Source organism: Leuciscus leuciscus, assembly GCF_965113295.1.
Source record: "Leuciscus leuciscus genome assembly, chromosome: 19".
Classification (NCBI taxonomy): domain Eukaryota; kingdom Metazoa; phylum Chordata; class Actinopteri; order Cypriniformes; family Leuciscidae; genus Leuciscus; species Leuciscus leuciscus.
Genome location: NC_138743.1, coordinates 11,851,125 through 11,871,536, shown reverse-complemented (window position 1 = coordinate 11,871,536; position 20,412 = coordinate 11,851,125). Strand labels below are relative to the sequence as shown.

Below are 20,412 nucleotides of genomic sequence, written 5' to 3'. Positions count from 1 at the left end.
TATGGAAAAGAAATAGAACATTTAATATATTTTGTGACAACAAGATACATTTCTTTTGATAACACATTTATCAGTAACAAGTCATTTGACCAGAGTGGAGTTATTGACAGGAAAAAAAAGTGGAATAAAAAGAGGATGGTAAAAGATAACTAAAAACTACAGTAGGAAACAAATCAGACTCAACAGTCAAATGCAACTTGAAATATCTACAAAACATCTAACCTATAATAATAATAATAATAATAAAAAATCTGTCATCTGTACATTTCATTTTGCAGTAAGACATGGCAATCTGTTTGTCTAGAGTTGTTTAATTAATAATGGGTATTAAAAATAGCATTTTTACAGAAATTGCTGGTCAGGATAAACAAAATTTAACAAAATTGAACATTCTAAAATTTAACCAGATAAATAACACTGTACAATGCTTCTTTTCACTGCGATTTAAGTAACAGCTCATCTTAGTTATAAACACTTAAAACTCTCATTAGGACAAATATGCCCACAAGTGATATACTTGCATAAAACTTATGCAAAAGTAATAAGTTAAGAAAAGCCTTACATAACACATTCACAGTTGAGCATTGTCATTTTAAATTAAAACCTTAAAAAAAAAATGTAAAGAAGTTGCGCTACCTTGTACAAGATTGAAGTTCAAAGCTCAAAGTTTTTGTTCACAGCACACAATTAAGAATTTGAAAAAGATACTGGGACACTTCACATAGTGCCTGAAAAAAAGAGCAAATGTTTACAGGAAAATCTGAGGTAGCAAAGCCAAATTTTGTGAACTTTGGATAAAAGAAAGTCTTTTAGCATAGTGCATAATGCCTGAAATGCAAACCCTAACTAAATGTTTGTATTAAATATATACACAAATTAAGAAAATATAGTTTTGTTGTTTTTTTCTTCTTCACAAATTGCTGGTCCTGAGAAAGAACATTACACCTTTTCTTACTATACATATTAAAAACAATATCCCATCATACACAATATACAAAAGCATTACACAAATTGTCATTACAAAAGGTCAACGGTAAATAGCCAAGCAGATACTTTGACTGTGTATATGTGTACATAAGATGAGATGGCAAGTTACGGATTATGCAAAACAAGAAAAAAAAAAGCACATCTGTACAACAATATACATTTTTAAGACATCAAGCTCTGAAAACTGAAGCAGGGTCCACAATCCGTAAACATTTTGTGACAAGGCAGAAAATTTGGTGCTCAATTGCGAAAAAAGTCAAATATTTAAAAAAGACAGCAAGCTGCTAACAACTCATTCCCAGTCTGATGTTCATTGTCATCCTGAGACATTTTATTTGCCCCGAGTGTCCATAACAGATTGAGTTCTCAGTATATCCCAGGGAAAATGCGGTACGGGACAGCTTTGCAGTACTCTTCCCACGCAGAGCCGTACTTTTTCCTGCACTGACGCTCGTCCCGTGCATTACGGTGCACCAGCAGAGCGATCAAGTAGATCAGGTAAAAGTACGGGATCAAATGGTTGAATCCTAAAGGAAAAGTCAGGGATAAAATGGTGGAATTGAGTCAAAACAGACTGATAAGAAAGCTTAATATCATCAGAAAGGTGAACGGAATCCGAATACTTACCACATGGTAGAGACCATGCCAAACCCATGATGATATCACCCAGGTAATTAGGATGACGGACGAACCCCCAGAGACCAGACACAATAAGACTCTTTCCAGTTGCAGTAGGAATAGTTTTCAGGTCTGATAAGATAAAGATAAAACTATTTTAGACCAAACAGTCTTAACAATTTATGTTTATTCTTTTGTTTTATCCGTTTAAAACACTTACGAGACACTGCCGGGTCAGAAGGGTTTTTCCTGAAGGCAAACTTCTGAGAGTTGGCTTTCCGGAAAATGTAGTATCCAACTCCTGATGGAGAAGTAAAAAAAATTCAAGTTTAAAGTCTGAGCATTTCAATATCCTGTTCTTATTGGCTGAATTAGCATCTAAATGTACTTTATGGTGTAGCTAAAGAAAAAATAGTGGGAAAATGTGTCAGAAACTGACCATTCATAGTGATGAGGGTAACAATCCAGAATACAGAGAGTTCATTGGGATGGCTGACTAGATAGTATGCTTGACAGGTGAATGTAAACGGAACAAAAGCCAGATCTCCAAACGTCAACATAAATCCGAAACCATCGTAGACTATATCCATCATGGTCAGAAGTTTCTCCTGAAACACAGTGATTTAATTCGAATCAGTTCATGGTTTCCACAATGCATTAAGAAATAATTTGTTTTGGAAAACCCTTGTTGTACCTCATGCCAAAAACCATCAACAACCCACAGGAGCTGGAAGATGTTGACCAGGAGCATCGCTGGAGAGGGATTCTCAGGATTCTGGAGCTTCATTTCAGCGAGCAACATCGCAAAGTTAATCAATACCTGTGGAAACAAGCAAGAATTATGTTTCTTCTTTAATTGGTTAAAAAAGTACAATTTAATATGGAAGAAAAGTTAAGGAATCACAAGAAATCGGAGTGTTACTGATTTCATCTGGCAAATTGCAAAATTTTGACCACAAGAGGGAGCAAAAAACAATAACAATACTCACCCAACCCATCAGGCCTGGGCGCATTTCACAGAAGAACTTGATATCGAAGTTTTTGATGCGGGGATTTAACTCTCTGCCCATGAAGAAATCATAAATGATGTAGCCTAGAGGAATAAAAAGAATAATCTTTTAAATCTATTAACTGTACCTAACATATAAATGTCAGGTACATATAAATCCTTTCTTGCAATCTCTATAAAATGATTTTATTAGAAGGCTTTTCTAGTAATCATAACCAACTATGACTGGTCTATTTGAACTAGCACTGAAGAAAGTAACAGGAAATACATGTCAACTCTGTCTGGATGATCATTTGAACCTGAAAATGGGTATGAGAACCTTTAAAAGCCGTAGAAGTGAAAATACTCTGAGCCAAAATGGGAAAAGTCAGTCAACGCAGCTTGATCTTACACTATTCGTCTTACCAGAGTTCCCTCCAGGAGCGAGCTCATCCTCAGACGCCCAGCGGGAGCGGACGAACAGATAGACGCTGAGAAGAGTGGCGATGAGCAGAGCCGAGGTGCAGAACTGCAGGAAGTGAGCATGGATGTAGCTGAGATCCACCTCCAGGTACACGGCAACACCTACTGCCACAGCCGTGAGGAGGAGTGCATAGAAACCTGACGGAGAACAGAAGCTGAGATCGTCAAACAGCTCGCTCACAAATATAGAGTAGTGAAGATTTTAAAACCGAACTGAAATAAGCTTCATTTTAAGGTTTTTCAATCAATGTCAAAACAAAAACTCAATTTGATTAACATTAAGATGTATCAACATTGAAAACTGACCATTAATCCTATATTTCAAGGTTTTCCCGTTCTTGAGAGGCATTCCTTCAACGAGCTGTAAAAAATTAAAAATAAATTAAAGCTAAATAGAAATATAAAAAAATAATAAAAATGACAAAAGCACATGCACAAAACTGAAAATATAACTATAAAAACTAATTCAAAATTTTTATAAACACTATAATAGTATATAAATAATACTAAAATAACATTGGTATAGTGCTGTCATGTTTGAACAAAAAACAAGCTTATAATATTAATCTTAGTATTCTGCATCATACAAAGGATTTTCCTAATATTTCAATCAAAATGATTAAAATCATGATATGAGTAATTTTATATTACAGTAATCCCCAAATGTTTTATATATTGCATAACCATGTAGTTAGGGATGCACATATATGAAAAATTTGTCCGATACTGATAATTCTTAATTTGATCTAAATCCAATTTTTATTTTTTTTATTTTTTGGAAAGCCTGATTACACAATCAGGGACACAATCAAAATTGATTCATAACAAACAAATCTGACAAAAAAGTCTGTCAAAGAACAGTCTGTTTTATAAAGGTAATTCATAAGTTCTGATATGAACTTGCAATTGCAAGAAAAAAAGCCAGAATTGTGTGATATAGTCGCAACTGCGTGTTATAAAGTCAGAAGGGCAAGATATAAACCCTAGACCTATAGATCACGAAATTCTGACTTTTTCTCATAATTGCGTGATGTAAAGTTGCAATTGTGAGATATAAACTCGCAATTCTGAGAAAAAAGTATTTGCCCCCCAGAATTAGACTTTATAAATCGCAATTACAAAAGTCAGAATTGCGAGTTTATAATATTAAATTATTGCTAGGCAACCAGGTCCTTTTTGTTTCATAAAACCCCAGAATCATCTTGAAATAATCTGTTTAACCTCAAACTCAGGGAAAAGCACTGCAATTTTTAGATCCTATCATAATTACCCTTAAGTTGCTGGAAACGAAACCAGATGTTTTCCAGAGAGGCTCTCTATCAGCATGCCACCTCTAGTGATTAATCTAATCTAGCCTGCTTCACTGCAGCTAACAGGCAAAGCAGAAACAAGAGCCACAGAGTTATGTGGTCATGTGCCTAAACCCGGGTCACGGGGAGTCATGTGATTGGGGACCGTACCTTTCCGACAGGGAGCAGGGAGAGGAAGGCCTGGAAGAGAAGCCAGAGCAGGACAATGCCAAAGACCTGAAAGTCCCAAAGAGACTCAAGGGTAGGAAGCTCAAGAGGAAAGCTCTGGAGACTGGCATCCTTCTGCCCACCGAGAATGAGCAGCGCCAACACAGCCACGGGCAACACAAACATCAGGAAGAATACACCTGAAAGAGGAAAGGGGCTCCTTTATTATAATCTTAACCAATGATTTATTTTAAAGGCACAAAAATAATCAGAGAATTTCAGACAAGAAATTCTGTTTGCTTTACAGTAGACTTAATGTTTTCATTAAAAAAGGCCATATTCTACACTTTTTTTTTTTGCACTTATGTTAGTCATTTAGTTTCATGACATAATACTAGATAGATGTTGATAAAAATTGGTAAAAGCCATTTTAAAATGCTCTGGTAAACATTTTGCCCCAAAGATGTGTGCTGCGAATATCTACACAGTACAAAAGTACATTAAATCACTGACAAGACTCACCAACTCTTCCACCAAACTCCAGATCAGTTGTCTTGATGGCAGCAGGTGTTTTAGTTTGCGATAATGCCTCTGTCTCTTCCTTTTTCTCCATCTCTACTGCCTTGCCATCGCCCTGGTCCTTCCTGCGCCGTAGATTGTAGCGTCCACCTGCCTGGTTCTCTGATTCAGTCTCTGTCTTCTGCTGAACATTACAATGAGTCAAGACAAGACAGCATACACTTTATTTACTGAACACAAAAGAATACAAACCAATAAAAAAAATAAAAATTATTTCACACCCATAAAAACAGAAACACACGGCTGTTCAAAAGTTTGGGGTTAGTAAAAGAAATTAATACTTTTATTTGTATTTGATGCATGGCCAAAAGTGACAGTAAAGACATTTATGATACAAAATATTTCTATTTCAGACAAAAATATTAAGCAAGCAACACAACACAACTGTTTTCAACATTGATAATAATAAGAATGATAATAATAATACTAGAATGATTTCTGAAGGATCATGTAACACTGAAGACTGGAGAAATGGATGCTGAAAATTCAGCTTTGCATCACAGGAATAAATGGCATTTTGAAATATATTAAAGGGGTCCTATTATGCTTTTACACTTTTTCAACTTTAGTTAGTGTGTAATATTCCTTTTTTGAGAATAAAAAAGATCTGCAAGGTTACAAAGCTCAAAGTCCACTCCAAAGGGAGATATTTTATTTTACAAAATCCACTTTTCAAGAACTACAACGAACGGCTTGTTTTGACTACAACACGATTTTTCCAGGCTTTAAGAAGTCATAATGTTCCTCATTTAAATAATCCGCGCCCTTGGAATAAGCAAAAAAGCGGACGAGGCCTGGATGAGCTGCTGCTATATCAAAGAGACGCTGTTTTTTCCACAACTCATTTGTTTGACCTTCCTAAAGGCGGATGAACTTAGAGTGGTTAAAATGTATTTTATATTTATTTTGAACATTATAATCCAGATGTTTATCTGTGCACAGCACATTTTAGAGAGAAAAGCTTCCAGAACCAAGATGCAGGCTACACACATAAGCTTCTCCTGAAATGGAGCAGTTTCGGGACAATCTGTTGTTAGATCACAACTTGTAAGTATGTCTTATTATTTGTAGTTGCATTTTCTATTAACAGTTCTAATTATAGGTTGTATGTTGTTGCTACACTCGCCCGTTAGCCAACATTAGTGTTGATATAGTGTTGTTTACTATAGCTTTTGTAAGGCTGTTCTCCGCCCCTTAGGAAAATTAACCATGTTTTTGTGATCGATTACTGTTTGTATAACCAGTTTTCTGACATATATCATGATTAAATGGGGATAACATCGTATCTATAATGTATAAGTAAAACATACCACTCTGAAACATCCTGTGAAATCCGAGCTTGCAAAGTCCGTGCATGAAATCTGTTCTGCACTGTCCTCTTGTTAGTGTTTCGAAATTGCCGCCATCCTTTATATTTACACTAGAGAAAAACGCAGTTATGGAGGGGCGGGACATTTCCCGAACACGTGCTTAAAGCGCTGCCAATCACAACAACCTAGGCAAGCTAACCAACCACAGCACATTTCGTATTTCGGAAGGGGCTTCATCGAAAACGACGCGTTCGGGACAGACTGGGAAGTGAGGAGCAGTAATAATGTAAAATATGTGAAAAATAATGCGTTTTTTTAACAATCAAGCATGAAAACATATTCTAGTACACCCCAAAAACAAAATCAAGACTTTGTAAAAGGGCATAATAGGACACCTTTAAAACAGTTAAAATTGCAACAATAAATAACTGCAGCCCTGGTAAACACAAAAGACTTCTTTCAAAAACATTTTACTAATCCCAAACTTTTGAACTGTAGTGTTCATGTGTTACTGCCCCCTTAAAACCACTGCTTCCCAATTTGAGAAACTCTAGAGTCAATAAAATAAAAGTATGTGTGTCATGCTTTGACACAATGTTTCAGTGGCAATCGATCTCACTGTCAGTCTAAGTCAAGAAATGTTACTATTTTGTGACCGCACAACTGTAAGGGTAAAGCAGTCGGGTCATGCTTTGTAAAGCCCATTCAATTGTCCCATGAGGAGAAACATGCTGAAAAACGTGAGGGTATGATTAAACAGAAACCACAGTCAGCTTTAGCTTTGTGTGCACAACTAAATGGGCTCCTGTCACACATGAGAGGCACAACATGCATGCATCATGACATTCCAACCTTCACTAGACCAGTTTCTAACATACAGACCCATACCTCAGTGATTGTGGAAGCTGTATTATCTGTATTATTTTCTTCTTTCTTCTCATGTTTGCTGTTGCTATTGTTCTCATGTTTCATCGGCTGAGACAGATGACAGTCAAGCACATGTGAGGTGAACCCATGAGGAAAGACAAACAAGATAACAGCATTAAAAGGATTGGGTTAATGGCTCTGAATTAGATTCAACTCCTATACTTAAAATCAACACAAGAATGCCATCACATGAATAAAACAGATTTTAAAATACATTAAAATAGAACAAAAATATTTAAAATTGCAGTAATATTTCACAATTTTACTGTTTTCTTAAATAAATGCATCCTGGTGAGAATAAGAGACTTCTTTGAAAAAGAGACTATAGAGTGTGTGTGAATCTGAACATCCTGGGTTAGATAGATCATGCAAAGAGAAAGAAAGACCGAAATAAAGCGAGCGTGTGTTTGTTTTGTCCTAACAAATGAGTGTCCTTACCACAGGTGTGAGTCGGACCTCCAGCACTTCTTTGAGTTTTTCCCTGCGCACTTGCACATCTGTGGTGCGAGAGGAAGATCGACGGGATGTCCTAGCAGGAGAACGGGAGCGACTACGACGTGGGCGGCCCGGTGAGCGAGAGCGGGATCGGGATCTGGACCGAGAGCGTGTAACACCCTGCTTAAATATGGCCATGCTCTGCAATAAAGAAAACAATATCCACAAGACACTGCAAGTTAAGTTCAGTTAAATCTCTATTTAACTGCTATTTTCAGAGGCATGGATTAGAACCTAGAAATTAATAAATTTTTAGGAATTTTGAAACCTTTGAAGAAATATCACATTAAGACACATTCTGCTCACTTTCTAGGTCACTAAAGTAATCACATTAGAAAATGTGTCTTTGATCAAGTGAACTCATTTGTACAGATGGTCATATGTTTTGGCTCTAATTGTAGCACAAGAAGCCATTTGAATCATTCTCAAATCATGCTGGAGAACATGTCAGAGAGAGGTTTCATACCGTGATGTCAGTTTCCTTCAGCTCCAGCTCAGTACCATCTTTGTAGATGACGGTGTAGAGCCGAGTCTTGCTGTCGTAACTCAGTACCTTGACCTCATAATAAAGGCTACTGCCAGGCCAGCGGCCCATTACAGTATCTCCATTTTGAAACCTTGTAGCCGGCATTCTCGTTTACCTACAAAACAATTAACACAAGATAAAAGGTCTGCATCCCAAACAATTCACCATGTTTTTTTTCCCACAGGAATCGGATTAGTATGATCATTGTGCATTCTTATGGCCTTTCCAGTTTAACGAACTACTAAACAACATAACAGTCTGGAAATGACAAACTAGAAACTAAATGCTTCAACACTGACTTAATGATAGTATTATGCAGCAGTGCAGCCCTTAAAGATGAAGTCAGTGTGTAACTTCTGTGCATATAGCATCACCAAACTGATTTTTCAACTGGTTTAAGCACTCAGACAGGTCTTACAAGACAAAAGTCTTTCACTGAACAGACAAACTAAAAAAAACTTCAGATGCTAAAACAAAGATTTGATGTAATCAAAGTGCCACAGTATTTATATTTTTGGGAAATTTTACCCATGAATAGCTTACTTACAGTTGTCTCTGCATATTAAGCTGGGAAAAGCACACATCACCTTTAAAAAACATAAGGCACATGAGCATGTGTGCTTCAAAACAAACTAACAATCTAAATTCTTTCTAGACCTAAAGATTCTGTGTGAATATTTCAGACATGTTCAATGGTAAACCTATGAGGGAAACACCAGAGTAGCTGCACATGGCCTGATGACAATGAAGCGGTGATGTCAGCTGCCATCTCAGAAGTGCTGATGGGTCTGAATTACACATCCACACTGTACTCAACTATTGTTGAGCTCTCAATGGCCTTTATGAGAGGGATTCTACTATCACACAGGTAACAAGCTAACCAAAGAGATTACTTTTACAATCCAGCCACAGACAAAAACAATCAATAAAGAAAGACCAATAGTAATTACTAGTAATAGAATTGTTTATATTCACACTTTTCTACTCAACCAGTTCTTGGATTTTGGATCAACAGATAATTTGCCCCATTTGGTGGGTCTTTCAAGCTTAAAAACCCCAAAACAAGATTTAAAAAAAGAAACAAGTTTGCAACTATTTTACTGCAATACACTTTGCATAAATAATATATTAACATGTAATAAATCCAAAAATAACAATGTATTCATAATGGCGATTTTTTTCATTGTTGCAGTCTAACGATTATGCTTGATTATTATCATATATTTAAACAATTTAAAAAACTATAACTTCACCACTGAAAGACAGTAACGCTTGGTGCTGATTTAAAAAAGAATAGATGTTTAGAAATCCTTGCAAAGACATTTTGTTGAAACGACCAAACACCACCATAACATGAAGCAGTTTCCTTACCACCAACACATTAATGATTTTAGCACTTTAGCAAGGCCAGAAACATGTGCAAGTAAAAATTCCACTCACACATATAGAAGCATAAGCTATTTAGCAGAGTCAAGGCACACTCCGTTATAGGAAACACCCCAAATTCTTATTGAAACCACATGAAAAATACAGCCCATAAAAACATAAGCCATCTATCCTAAACCATCTAATCCCATGAACACATTCCAGACATTCTTGAACCAAAACACACTGACACACACCCAACAGAGTTGAAGTCCAGCACTGCAGAAATCCCATGTGTTTCCAGAGTTGAAGTGAAACTACAGAGCAAAAGATTTAAACTGTGTGAATGTGAGTGGGCGGGGTCTGTTGCCTTTTGTTATGCAAATGTAATGGCAAAAGACGACACACGCGCGCTTTACTATCACTGCCAGCGGCTATTCAAATTAAAACTTACTACAAAAAATCTGACTTGTTTAAGTCAACAGTATGCCAGACACTGACAGCATTTGTGAAATTTTAATTGCACATTTAGGCTACAGACCAACGAAATTCCTTAGCTTTGGCGGACTGAACATGCATCCTGAAATATTTAGCCAAATACCAAAAAGTCTGTAAAATAAAGTATTATTGTGTTTATGCTTTGTGTTTTTCATGTGATACGGAGGCACACAGAGCATTCACGTGCTGTTCCTTTAACACAGCAAAAAGAATGACAGGAATGGAGGGAAAACGTCATGTATTCAAACCATTGTCAGTCCGCATGCGAGAGGCTCATAACACAGCACCATTAAATCAGTATTAATAAACAACGAGTACAGAACCCAACTGTTATAATGAGCTAGTGGTGTATTTAACACATATTTAATGCCAAACCACAGTCAAAAGACCATTAAAAGTGGTTATTTAGCGCAAAAGAGTGGAATGACTGACATGCAGTTTTGTATACAAAATAATGAAACCGAAAGGTCCAATATGAAGAAAGACATTAACTTAAACAGATATTAAAAACGAATGCAGAATTTAATTGTGGAGATAAAACATACGAGTTGTATGGACGACAATAAATGCGCGCCGTGCCCAAGTTTCCTGTGTAACGAGCCGGCTGGAAATCGAGTTATCATTCAGATCCAACACCAAAACAATGATAAACAGCTTTATTCGCATAAATAATGAGTATAAGTGTTCGGTACATTATATGCAGAAAGTAGTGACTGTTAAAAGCAATATATTATGTTTACTTCATAAAGCAAGAGTTGCGGGCGGACCGAGCGCTGATCAAGTTCTGTAACGTTACCGTTAACTACGCAGTCACAATAAAGGCATTTCCAGACAAAAACATTAAACATGCAAAGTGAATTCATTAAGATTTCTTACCTGCAATCGATCTTAATCTCCTAATAATAACTAAAGCTTCTCCACAGAACTTCATAAAATAAAGAATATTGTTTTAAAAACTGGCCCCCGCTTTGAATACGTTCCTCCCTCCGTGACCGCTCAACCTACCAGCGTCCTTGAGGGCGGGAAGCTCTGTGATTGGCTGTCATGTCCTGTTTTTAAATTTCTGAATTTTCTGATTGGACGGCGGAGAGGTTTGCGTGAGCGTTGATTGGAGACGAGGCATTTGAGTTCGAAGGGATTTGGGTATTACAAAATGGAGTCCTGTCTTTCGAGACAGTTGATCAGTGACAGTGAGATATGAGAGGAGACAGGACAGCCGACGTCATAGGTTGTGTTTCTACCGCGAAAAGTTTCTCGTAAATGTTAAATAAATATACTTCATTAATGTAATGTTTATTAAACTGGAGTTGACGTTAAATAGTTGATTTTTCAGTAATGACGTAAAGCAGTAATGCTTTTGAAATAACGTTACATAAACTAATAACTAAAACAATACGTCTTAGAATCTGTTGGAAGTTTTCTGGTTTTAATTTTATTTTCAGATTGACACTGTTCATAAATGCTTTTAATCGCCCATTTCTGATTTATCATGTTGATTGAAAGGTAACTGTTATTTCTATATTAAAACACAGAACCTTGTTTTGTCGTTATGTTATTAAGCTACTTGTATCTTGTCAATAGTAAATGTGGTAGCCTACCTTAGAAAACAACACTGAATAAGATGATCACTATAAAGTTTAGAGCAAAAACAACAGACGATTACATTTTAAAGTAGCCTAATAGGCCTACTGAGCTTTCAGCCTACAATTTTTAATCATGTGAACTTTGTAGGGCATACATTGTGAAGTTTAAAATAGATTTCTGTGATATAATTTACATTTGCACAGATATATTACATTATTAAATTAGGTTGTTATGAGTAATAGAAATCTTATATTGAATGTAAGTTATATAATGACTAATATGATTCCAATATCTTTTTCTTTTTTTTCCAATAAACTGCTTAATTTAGAAAAACAATCAGCTTGCTGACTTATTGACCAATCAAACGTGTTCATCACAAACCAGCTTTTCTTAGGTTATGCTGAAGAGTAGGTGCACAGCAGATATAGTCTCATTCTATATAGTTTCCGTTTTTGCAAAGTTGCACTGCTACATATGACTTCAGGTGAACCGTAGCATTGCCTTTACATGCTCAGTCCTGGAGCGGTCTCAATTTGTGCATATTGGTGCTTGAACTGCTAGTAGCTGCTTTCTGGCCCAGTAAGATTGCACTGTAGCTGTGTCTAAGAGGAGTATGGTGTTCTATAACTATTCGTGGAACTTCTTTAGTTGCAGTTTTATTTCAGTCCTGCCTTCTTCCTGTTTGCCACAACGGAACAGTGCAGCAGCAAACAGAACAGCAGCATTTGCTTTCGATGAGGTGTGAAAGTTGAAGTTATGTCATGTTAAAACAAGGTGCATATGGAGTAAGGAATCTTACTAAGATAAGATTTGAGTGGAAATCAATAACCTGAATGCAATTTAATCCCTTCAGGATGTGTTTGCTGCTTTGAAAGGAACATACAGTGAAGTAAAACTGGTTTGTCATGTAATCCATTTCTGCTTTTTAATTCATAAATAAATGCAAACAGCAATGTATTGCAATTTTTATTTAATTTGCTCAAACAAAACAATGTTAGCATGTAAGAAACTTCTAATTAACATGAAAACAGTATGGTACAACATGAACGATAAAAAAAAAGAAACTGAAAATTGCATTACAAGGACATTCAGTTGAATCTGACCAGCAGTCTGCTCATAATCGAATCTCAGTGTGCTGACAACACCATCAATGTTTTCCTAATATTGTTCAACTGATTTCCACCACGACAAAGATCACTTCTCAGATCCCACCAGCATACATGGTGTTAACCATAACACAATCCACACTGTAATGCAACAGAAAAAAATGACACAGAGAAAAGAACGTGAATGCATGTTTGATTTTAAACAAAGATCGTAAGTGTCCTTTGTAACTCACTGAAGCAAAATGCAAAACAAATGAATAAAGTTATGGCAGGCCCTAAATTAATACTCTCTATATATACGCTTTTACATTTTTGACATATCAAATGCAATTTCCGAACAAGGCACAAACCATGAAGATCACAAACAGGTTTATCCAGGAATGAATCAACCCTGATCAAAACATTTTGCTTAATCTAAAGACCGATCAACAATAGTTATTTGTCGTCAAAACAAAGGGATCTGGAGATTGTGACGTTCTAGAGATAACCGTTTAGCTTTGGTGATACTGCCGATCACAAAGTGCCGGCCGTCTTGTCAGCAATAGAATCATTTGAACTTCTACGGGTTTTTAAAGTGCAATCAATGCTGTAAACACTCTAGACAAACGTTCTTATTCCTTGAGAGATTATTTTGAGTGATGGTATTGAACTACGCAAATGAGAAAAGAAAAAAAAACTACGAATTGATTGACAAGTGAGCATAGCATGGGGGAAATGGATAACTGAGGAAAAATCTGATCTGAGAGAACGTCAAAAATGTTCTCCGTTATTCTCCTCAAAATTTGCACAGCCTATAATCACACTTCATGTTTGTACAAAGATTTCGGTCTTAAAAAGCACATTTCCCAATAAAAGTTCCCTAACAAAAGTGTGTTGGAAGATAAAGCCCCTCTGAAAAACAGCCAAGTGCCTTCCGGTGTGCAGAGAGGTAAAATAAAAAAAATTATTGGACAAAAAAAAAAAAGTCCCATTTAAAAAGCTGTGATGTGCTGCTTGGCCCTCATTAGACACTCCAGACTTGTTTAGTTGGTTAATACTCCATGCAAAATGAATAATTTGCCATACATGATCTTCCACATACTTGCATCCAAAGGAAAATGAGTAAAATGTCATACCCCTGCAAATTTATTATGGCTATAAAGAGGTGTCTGTTGTGAACTGCACTTTTGAGAATGCGTATGGAGAACATTCATACACAGTTTGAGGGCAGAGTGGATGATCGATCAAAAAGAAAAAGAAAAAATGCGTAACAATGCTACACTTATTGCTTATGAACTGAAAACAAAATAATTTTTCGTGGCAACCATTTTTCCCTTACCGTTCATAAGAAGACATGCACTGAAATCGAAAGAAATACGAAAAGAGCCTACGGTGAATAAAAAGTTCATAGTATTTCTGGTTAGCACTATCTACAGATACGGTCTGGGCTGACGTTGACGTCAACCTTAACTTCGATTGGCTGAGAGGATTTTGGTAGAGAGCTACAATGATGTACAGTAGAAAGGCATTGTCCTTCGTGATCTTCCCGAACACTTAGCGAACACACAAGACGAAGAAGGTATACAGATAACAGTGGCTCATTAGAGACAGCCTGTTGAGCATTCACTTTTGAAAAGAGAAGTCTGAATAATAATGGAAACCGACCAAAAGCGCGAGTAAGCTACCTGATGTGGTCATGGCGTACATTAGAACAGGTTGACTGAATGACTTGCAGGTATAATGTTTATTTTGTCATCATTTTAATGTACATATTCTGGTTAAAATAGTAGGAAGACAAGCTTTAGAGTCCTGCAGCAATAGACCATACTCATTTAGTTGGCCAGATTCAAGGTTTTGCTCTATACAAGGCCAACTGAGTTAACGTTACTTCACCACCACCATTACCACCTTTTAAAGTCATAAACAAAGCCTGCCCTTTGCTAAACAATGTGCCGTAGAATGAATGTCATCTGCTTGATTTACAATTTCACTCTTCAATGGTTAATACACTATGTAATTCAGTAATAGTTTGTCTATTTTCATCATTTTCTTTCCACAGTAAAAGTCATCCATTGCATACTGACAGTCACTTCCTTAAGACTGTGTCCTGACTTCCCTCAAGATGGGGCCTTTTGGTGTATGGCGTCGCTTTGAGGCGTCTGGTTATCCTCTCGCTGATACGCCTCCTTGTGCCCCCCCACGCTCAAAGTTTGTCTTTCCCGGCATCATACTTGACAGATCCACCGAATTAACATGGTTATTGTGATCACCACTGGTTAAAACTGTAATTTTCCATTTTCATTGCTTTTGAGATAACTGAAGCTGACCTCTGAAGAGACAGATTGTGATTAAAAAAAATACAGGTGCATCTCATCCTCCTATGCAGAGTTTGACTTGCCCAACTCCTCCCTGATTGCTGAAAACACAAAGACGACAAAAGAATTAGGCACAGTCCTGGCCAGATCTGTAGATTAGTTATATTTTACACAAAAAAATCGTACAGTCAAAGGTTTAAACACCTAATCATTCATTATTACTTTTTAAAATGTTAAAACAATAGTGATGTCACTAAAACTATGAAAGAACACAAAAAGGTAATATGGGAATATATGAAACTTTTAATTGAAATTTTGTAAAGACAATTTAATTTGTATAAAATAAATTAATAGTTGAAATGCATTTATAAATGTATCTATTTTTTTATTTAATTATAAATAAATAAATACAATATAAATACATACATATACACATTTATATAAATGCATTCACAAATATAAAATAATAAATGCTCAAATAAATTACTATTTATTATTATTATTATTATATATATTATTATATTATTATTATAAACATTTGTATAAAAAAAGGAATAATACATTTAAAAATGAATATATTAACAAATAATTTTGATTTAGAAAAAAATAGTATTACTAATTTAAAATAAATTGGCCAGTTTACCTACATTTCTGCTAGATTTCCTTTAACTTTTAATTGAGGGAAATAAGGGATTTTTTGTATTATTATTATCATCATCATCATCATCATTATTATTATTATCATTAACAACAACATTATCAAGCATTTAACCATAGGCCTTTAGATCAAAATGTTTTAAGATCATGAGAAACAAATTAAAACTTTTGACTGTGTCAGTGTAGAGTATTTTATTTCTAAAAGTATTAAAAAGCTCAATGTGCATCATATATTGTGGCAATACAACGCAATAAAATGTTACCATCAATAAGTTCTTCTTTCAGCTTTGATAGTTCCTTCCTCATCTCTTCTAGAATGTCCTAAAAAGAAAATCAATACATTAAGAATTGGATTAGAATACTGTTTGTTATATACAAATCAAACTGTTTTCAGGTCAATTAGATTGCGTTCAAGACTAGAATATATACACTAGAAGGCAAGAGAAATTAGATGCCATAAGGACATTGTGCCAAGTAAAAACACTGACATGACCCTTTGCAATGAGTTCTTAATATAAGCTATTATATCAAATGCAGCTATAAAAGTATTAAATGACAAGAGATCCAGATGAGTAGGCATATGCTATAATATCAACACTCAAGTCAATGAGTGCGGCTACTATTAGTAACTCTTCAACAACAAAAACACACTCGGAGCACTTGGCGGGGGAAAAGTTGAGGCAGACAGAGCTGAGCGACTTGAGTAACTGTGTCCTCAGATAAGTGAGATTCCTACATATGCCTTTCATATCTAACATGCTCATTCATAGAGAAGGGAGGTACAGTATTGCCTTTGTATAGAGGACTATAATTGTACACACCCACAAAAGCGTGCACTTTCAACCAGTAACTCTCCTTCAGTTTTTTAGGAAGTGCTGTAATTAGAAATTGTACCACTAGCTTTGGTAAGACTTTGCCAACGTATTGAGGAAGTGAGCCCCTCTCTCAAACCCAAAGGGCTAAAAGGTTAAATGAGTTTCAGTTCAAGTTAGTTACTTATTGTTTTTGAGAAGTACCTGTTTCAATCTGTCGTAGTCAAGAGCTTCTGTTGGCACCCCATTGGCACTTATGGATCCGGTAGGAGTTGGTGTAGACCTTGGTCTAAGAAGAAAAGATATGGTGTGAAGCAAAGCTATTTTAGTCACAGAAGTCGACACTGTGCAGTCAAGATGCAAGGCAGAAGTTAAGTGACACACTTTAACAGTCATTTCAGATGCTGTAAATCTACACTGTTACAGCACCATTTACAATCGGTGATTCAAAGAATCAACACAGCATAAACATGGGATATGATTCAAGATATGTGAGGAAAATGCAGGATATTTCAGATTTCAGGAACTTGAAATTGTTGTACTGAAAAGGAAATTCACACATCCAGATATAGATATATATATATATATATGCATAACTGGGTGACATGAAAATGAGCCTTGAGAGGAGCTGCAAATTCATCAAAAGCAACACATTTGTAAAGTCAACCCCAACAAAAATGGCACAGCAAACCAAAAGCTTGAGACAGGATTCACACTTCAAAATACACAATGCAGCTGCCGTATCACTCTCATGCTTGTCTGAAGCTGAATCAGACACAATTACTATTGCCAACACAATAATCACCGTAGGGTAGAATAAGGGAAATGAGGGAAATGACGCTTTATCTATCCCATCGGAAAATAAATGAATGCTGAACAGTGGGTTGCCTTGTGTAGAAAGGAAATAGAAGTCAAGCGGATGAGAACATTGTGACATAGTTTAAGAATCGGAAACAAATTTCAGAGCAAAACTTATGTGTGAGATACAAGCGTGTACAGCCTGAAGGCTTTGTATCAAAGCTTTCTGCATTTTATATGTGAAAGGATAAACCAAATTAAATGCACATTTGTGAGGGGAGGAGGGAGCATGTTATCTTTGGAACCAGGTGGACAAATTGGCAAGAGTGGACAAATGCTCCAGCTTTCTGATATGACCTTTGACGACACCTAGTACTGCACAATATATCAGGGCGCTCTAATAATGATACTATGGTTAATCCTTCATTGCTTCCTTCCCTTTCTCAATGAAAAGAAACATTTGAAAAGGTGTTTCTCTATAACTATGTGCACTTTATTTTAACAGGGGGTGATTTTTATTACATTTAACAGATTTTTTTGAGGATTATAGTCTTGGAAACTTTATTTTTATTAGGCCTTAATTTACTTTACATTATATATAGATGTTATCGTTTCACTCTTGTCCCATTTGTGAAATTATTATAAACTATTTTAACATTTATTTTGTGTGAAAACGCTTATATACACTACCATTCAAAAGTTTCCATTCAAAGAAGCCTCTTATGCTCACCAAGGCAGCATTTATTTGATGAAAAATACAGTAAAAACTTTACTATTGTAAAATTTTAAATAACCATTTTCTGTTTTAGTATATTTTAAAATGTAATTTATTCCTGTGATGGCAAAGCAGAATTTTCAGCATTATTACTCCAATCATCAGTGTCACATGATCCTTCAGAAATGTGCTTATTTGGTATTCAAGATTAATTTATTATTATATGTATATAAAAGCAGCAGGGACACATTCATGGTAATTATATTGTTGGCAACAGCAAAATATTTGTGTGTAAAAAAAACCCAAAAAACGAATAACTGAAGACAATCACTGCAGCAACCCTCATCCTATTTAAAGAGCACTCTCAACAAACAAAGTCTAGAAAGAGTTCTCAAACTAGCCTCTTATACCTGGTTAAGGAATCATAGTACTTGTCAGTACCCATCTGATTTCTCCATGGTGTGTCCCGTCTGTGAGAGTAAAGAGACTAACCAGGTCAGAGGTCAATAGTGTGGATCTGAACTATTTATTTTCATAGTAATCTTCTGAAAGCACTAGGTCTAATTTAAAGGAGAAATATTTATATTTCAGTGTAGCCCTACTGAAAGGTGCTTCAATCATTTGTATAGCTGTATGTGCAAATGCCTGAATGGATGGTATATACTAAGCAAAAAAAAATAAGCGAATCTTAAAAAAAAAAAATGCTGAACAGCTCTAGTACACACAGATCTGATGAGAAGCAACAACACTGTGCTTTAGTGATGTCAAGCACGGGACCCGACTGCCTGCATTCTGACATGCGATTGTGAGGAGGCCTCCGGCCACAAGCACGTGATGCAAAGCAGTCGAAGCAACAATAATTCAATTTAGCTTTAAGAAAGCGGGACCTGCCGAAGAGTCAGATCCCAAAAGCTGGACATTTTTCTTCAAAAGGCACTATGAATTGGTGGATGTATAACATGCAAATTATTACCTTCCAATGACTGGTGATTTGCTACCATTCATGGTGTTTGTCCTCTCCCAAGGCTTTCTGGGCATATCTGTAAAAGAAATGCAATGCAATGTTACATTTTATGATATTGATATTCTCATATTTTTTAAATAGCCATGATTCTCCAATGGTTTTGCTTCAAGACCCAGTTAAAAAAAAATTAACTGCACAGGCTCAACAATATGCTAAATTATTAACATGAGATAGACTGAACAGCTGCCAAATGTTGCATTAGTATTAGTAGCCAGTGTTGGATGACTATGCACTAAAATATTTTGACTGAACAACAAACAAAAGATATGGGAAACATCACCTTCCTTTTAAAAGTTGATAACCCCATTTATTTTGCTAACCTAATGATTCATAAGGAGCATTATTATTTGGTTTTATCATTTATTTTTATCATTGCTTTCCCCTTGCTTACCTGGTGTGCTACAGGCTGACACTTTTGGAGTTATGGTAGCCTCAATGTCATCCTAATGGAGAAATAAAAAATATATATTATTGAAAATCCATCAAATAAATAGTATGATCATATCAATAAAATTAAGAGTAGTCTATATGTACAGGTTTGGCCAGAAACTGTATACAGCTGAATGAGGCATTATATTAACTTACAGCTTTCTGTTCAGGCTCTGGTGATGATCCCTTCTCAGCAATTCTTCTCCTGTATCAAATCAATGGTACATATTCTTACATTTTATTTCATTTCTGGCTATGATACAACATTTCTGATAATTGGCCTCATAGTCATTTCCAAGACTAATCATTGTTTGAAAACATTCTGGCATTAGAGACAGATAAAGCACGCAGTTTACCTCCTGGCCAGCAGGGCGCTCATCTCCTCCATTAGACCACCTCCTCCTCCAGGTAAAAGACCATTCCCACGGGATGCCTCAGGTTTGGCACCACCAGAACTCACCGCGGGTCCTGCTGCTGGGGCCAGGGGCTCATCACTCTACAGTAACATATAGGATTTGGTATTGAACATGTTTAGCATTTCTGATGAAGATATGAAGACAGTTTCTGGTACCATTGACTTCCATAGTATATTGTTTTCCTACTATGGAAGTCAATGGTACCAGAAACTGTCTGGTTACTGACATTCTTCTAAATATCTTCCTTTCTGTTCAGCAGAAGAAATAAATTCATACAGGTTTGAAACAACATGAGGGTGAGTATATGATGACAGAATTTTCATTTTAAAGTGGAGTATCCCTTT

The 20,412-nt window shown here is 36.0% G+C and overlaps 2 protein-coding genes across 8 annotated transcripts in view; both read right to left on the bottom strand.

The window, feature by feature from the left end:
• On the bottom strand, nucleotides 1-11,243 carry lbr (lamin B receptor). Of its 3 annotated transcripts, none has more exons than XM_082148353.1 (14): nucleotides 11,110-11,243; nucleotides 8,311-8,485; nucleotides 7,788-7,985; nucleotides 7,311-7,397; nucleotides 5,056-5,236; nucleotides 4,537-4,733; nucleotides 3,383-3,437; nucleotides 3,020-3,214; nucleotides 2,595-2,698; nucleotides 2,300-2,425; nucleotides 2,045-2,213; nucleotides 1,826-1,906; nucleotides 1,615-1,737; nucleotides 1-1,514 (listed from the first exon to the last, which is right to left on the bottom strand). In XM_082148353.1, the coding sequence occupies exons 2-14, from the start codon at nucleotides 8,473-8,475 to the stop codon at nucleotides 1,354-1,356; spliced, it is 1,842 nt and encodes a 613-aa protein (XP_082004479.1). In that variant the 5' UTR covers nucleotides 8,476-8,485; nucleotides 11,110-11,243; the 3' UTR covers nucleotides 1-1,353. The 3 variants fall into 3 exon arrangements, with proteins under 3 accessions (XP_082004479.1, XP_082004481.1, XP_082004480.1); XM_082148355.1 differs by having other exon boundaries at nucleotides 5,056-5,233; XM_082148354.1 differs by lacking the exon at nucleotides 11,110-11,243 and adding an exon at nucleotides 9,993-11,074.
• Nucleotides 11,244-12,770: 1,527 nt separating this feature from the next.
• Nucleotides 12,771-20,412, bottom strand: part of enah (ENAH actin regulator) — a 105,160-nt gene continuing 97,518 nt past the window's right edge. For all 5 annotated transcript variants that reach the window (XM_082148205.1, XM_082148204.1, XM_082148203.1 and 2 more), the window contains 7 exons: nucleotides 20,009-20,148; nucleotides 19,809-19,857; nucleotides 19,615-19,666; nucleotides 19,173-19,239; nucleotides 16,891-16,975; nucleotides 16,138-16,195; nucleotides 12,771-15,318 (listed from right to left, as the gene is read on the bottom strand). In XM_082148205.1, the coding sequence (XP_082004331.1) occupies nucleotides 15,281-15,318; nucleotides 16,138-16,195; nucleotides 16,891-16,975; nucleotides 19,173-19,239; nucleotides 19,615-19,666; nucleotides 19,809-19,857; nucleotides 20,009-20,148 (489 nt within the window). In that variant the 3' untranslated portion in view covers nucleotides 12,771-15,280. The remainder of the gene's footprint in view (nucleotides 15,319-16,137; nucleotides 16,196-16,890; nucleotides 16,976-19,172; nucleotides 19,240-19,614; nucleotides 19,667-19,808; nucleotides 19,858-20,008; nucleotides 20,149-20,412) is intronic.

Coding starts and splice junctions, on each gene's coding strand:
- lbr (XM_082148353.1), bottom strand. CDS start 8,475: ATGCCGGCTACAAGGTTTCAAAATGGAGATACTGTAATGGGCCGCTGG. Junction 1,907..2,044: donor TACCCTCATCACTATGAATG/GTCAGTTTCTGA, acceptor CTTCTCCATCAG/GAGTTGGATACTACATTTTC. Junction 1,738..1,825: donor TTCTGACCCGGCAGTGTCTC/GTAAGTGTTTTA, acceptor TTATCTTATCAG/ACCTGAAAACTATTCCTACT.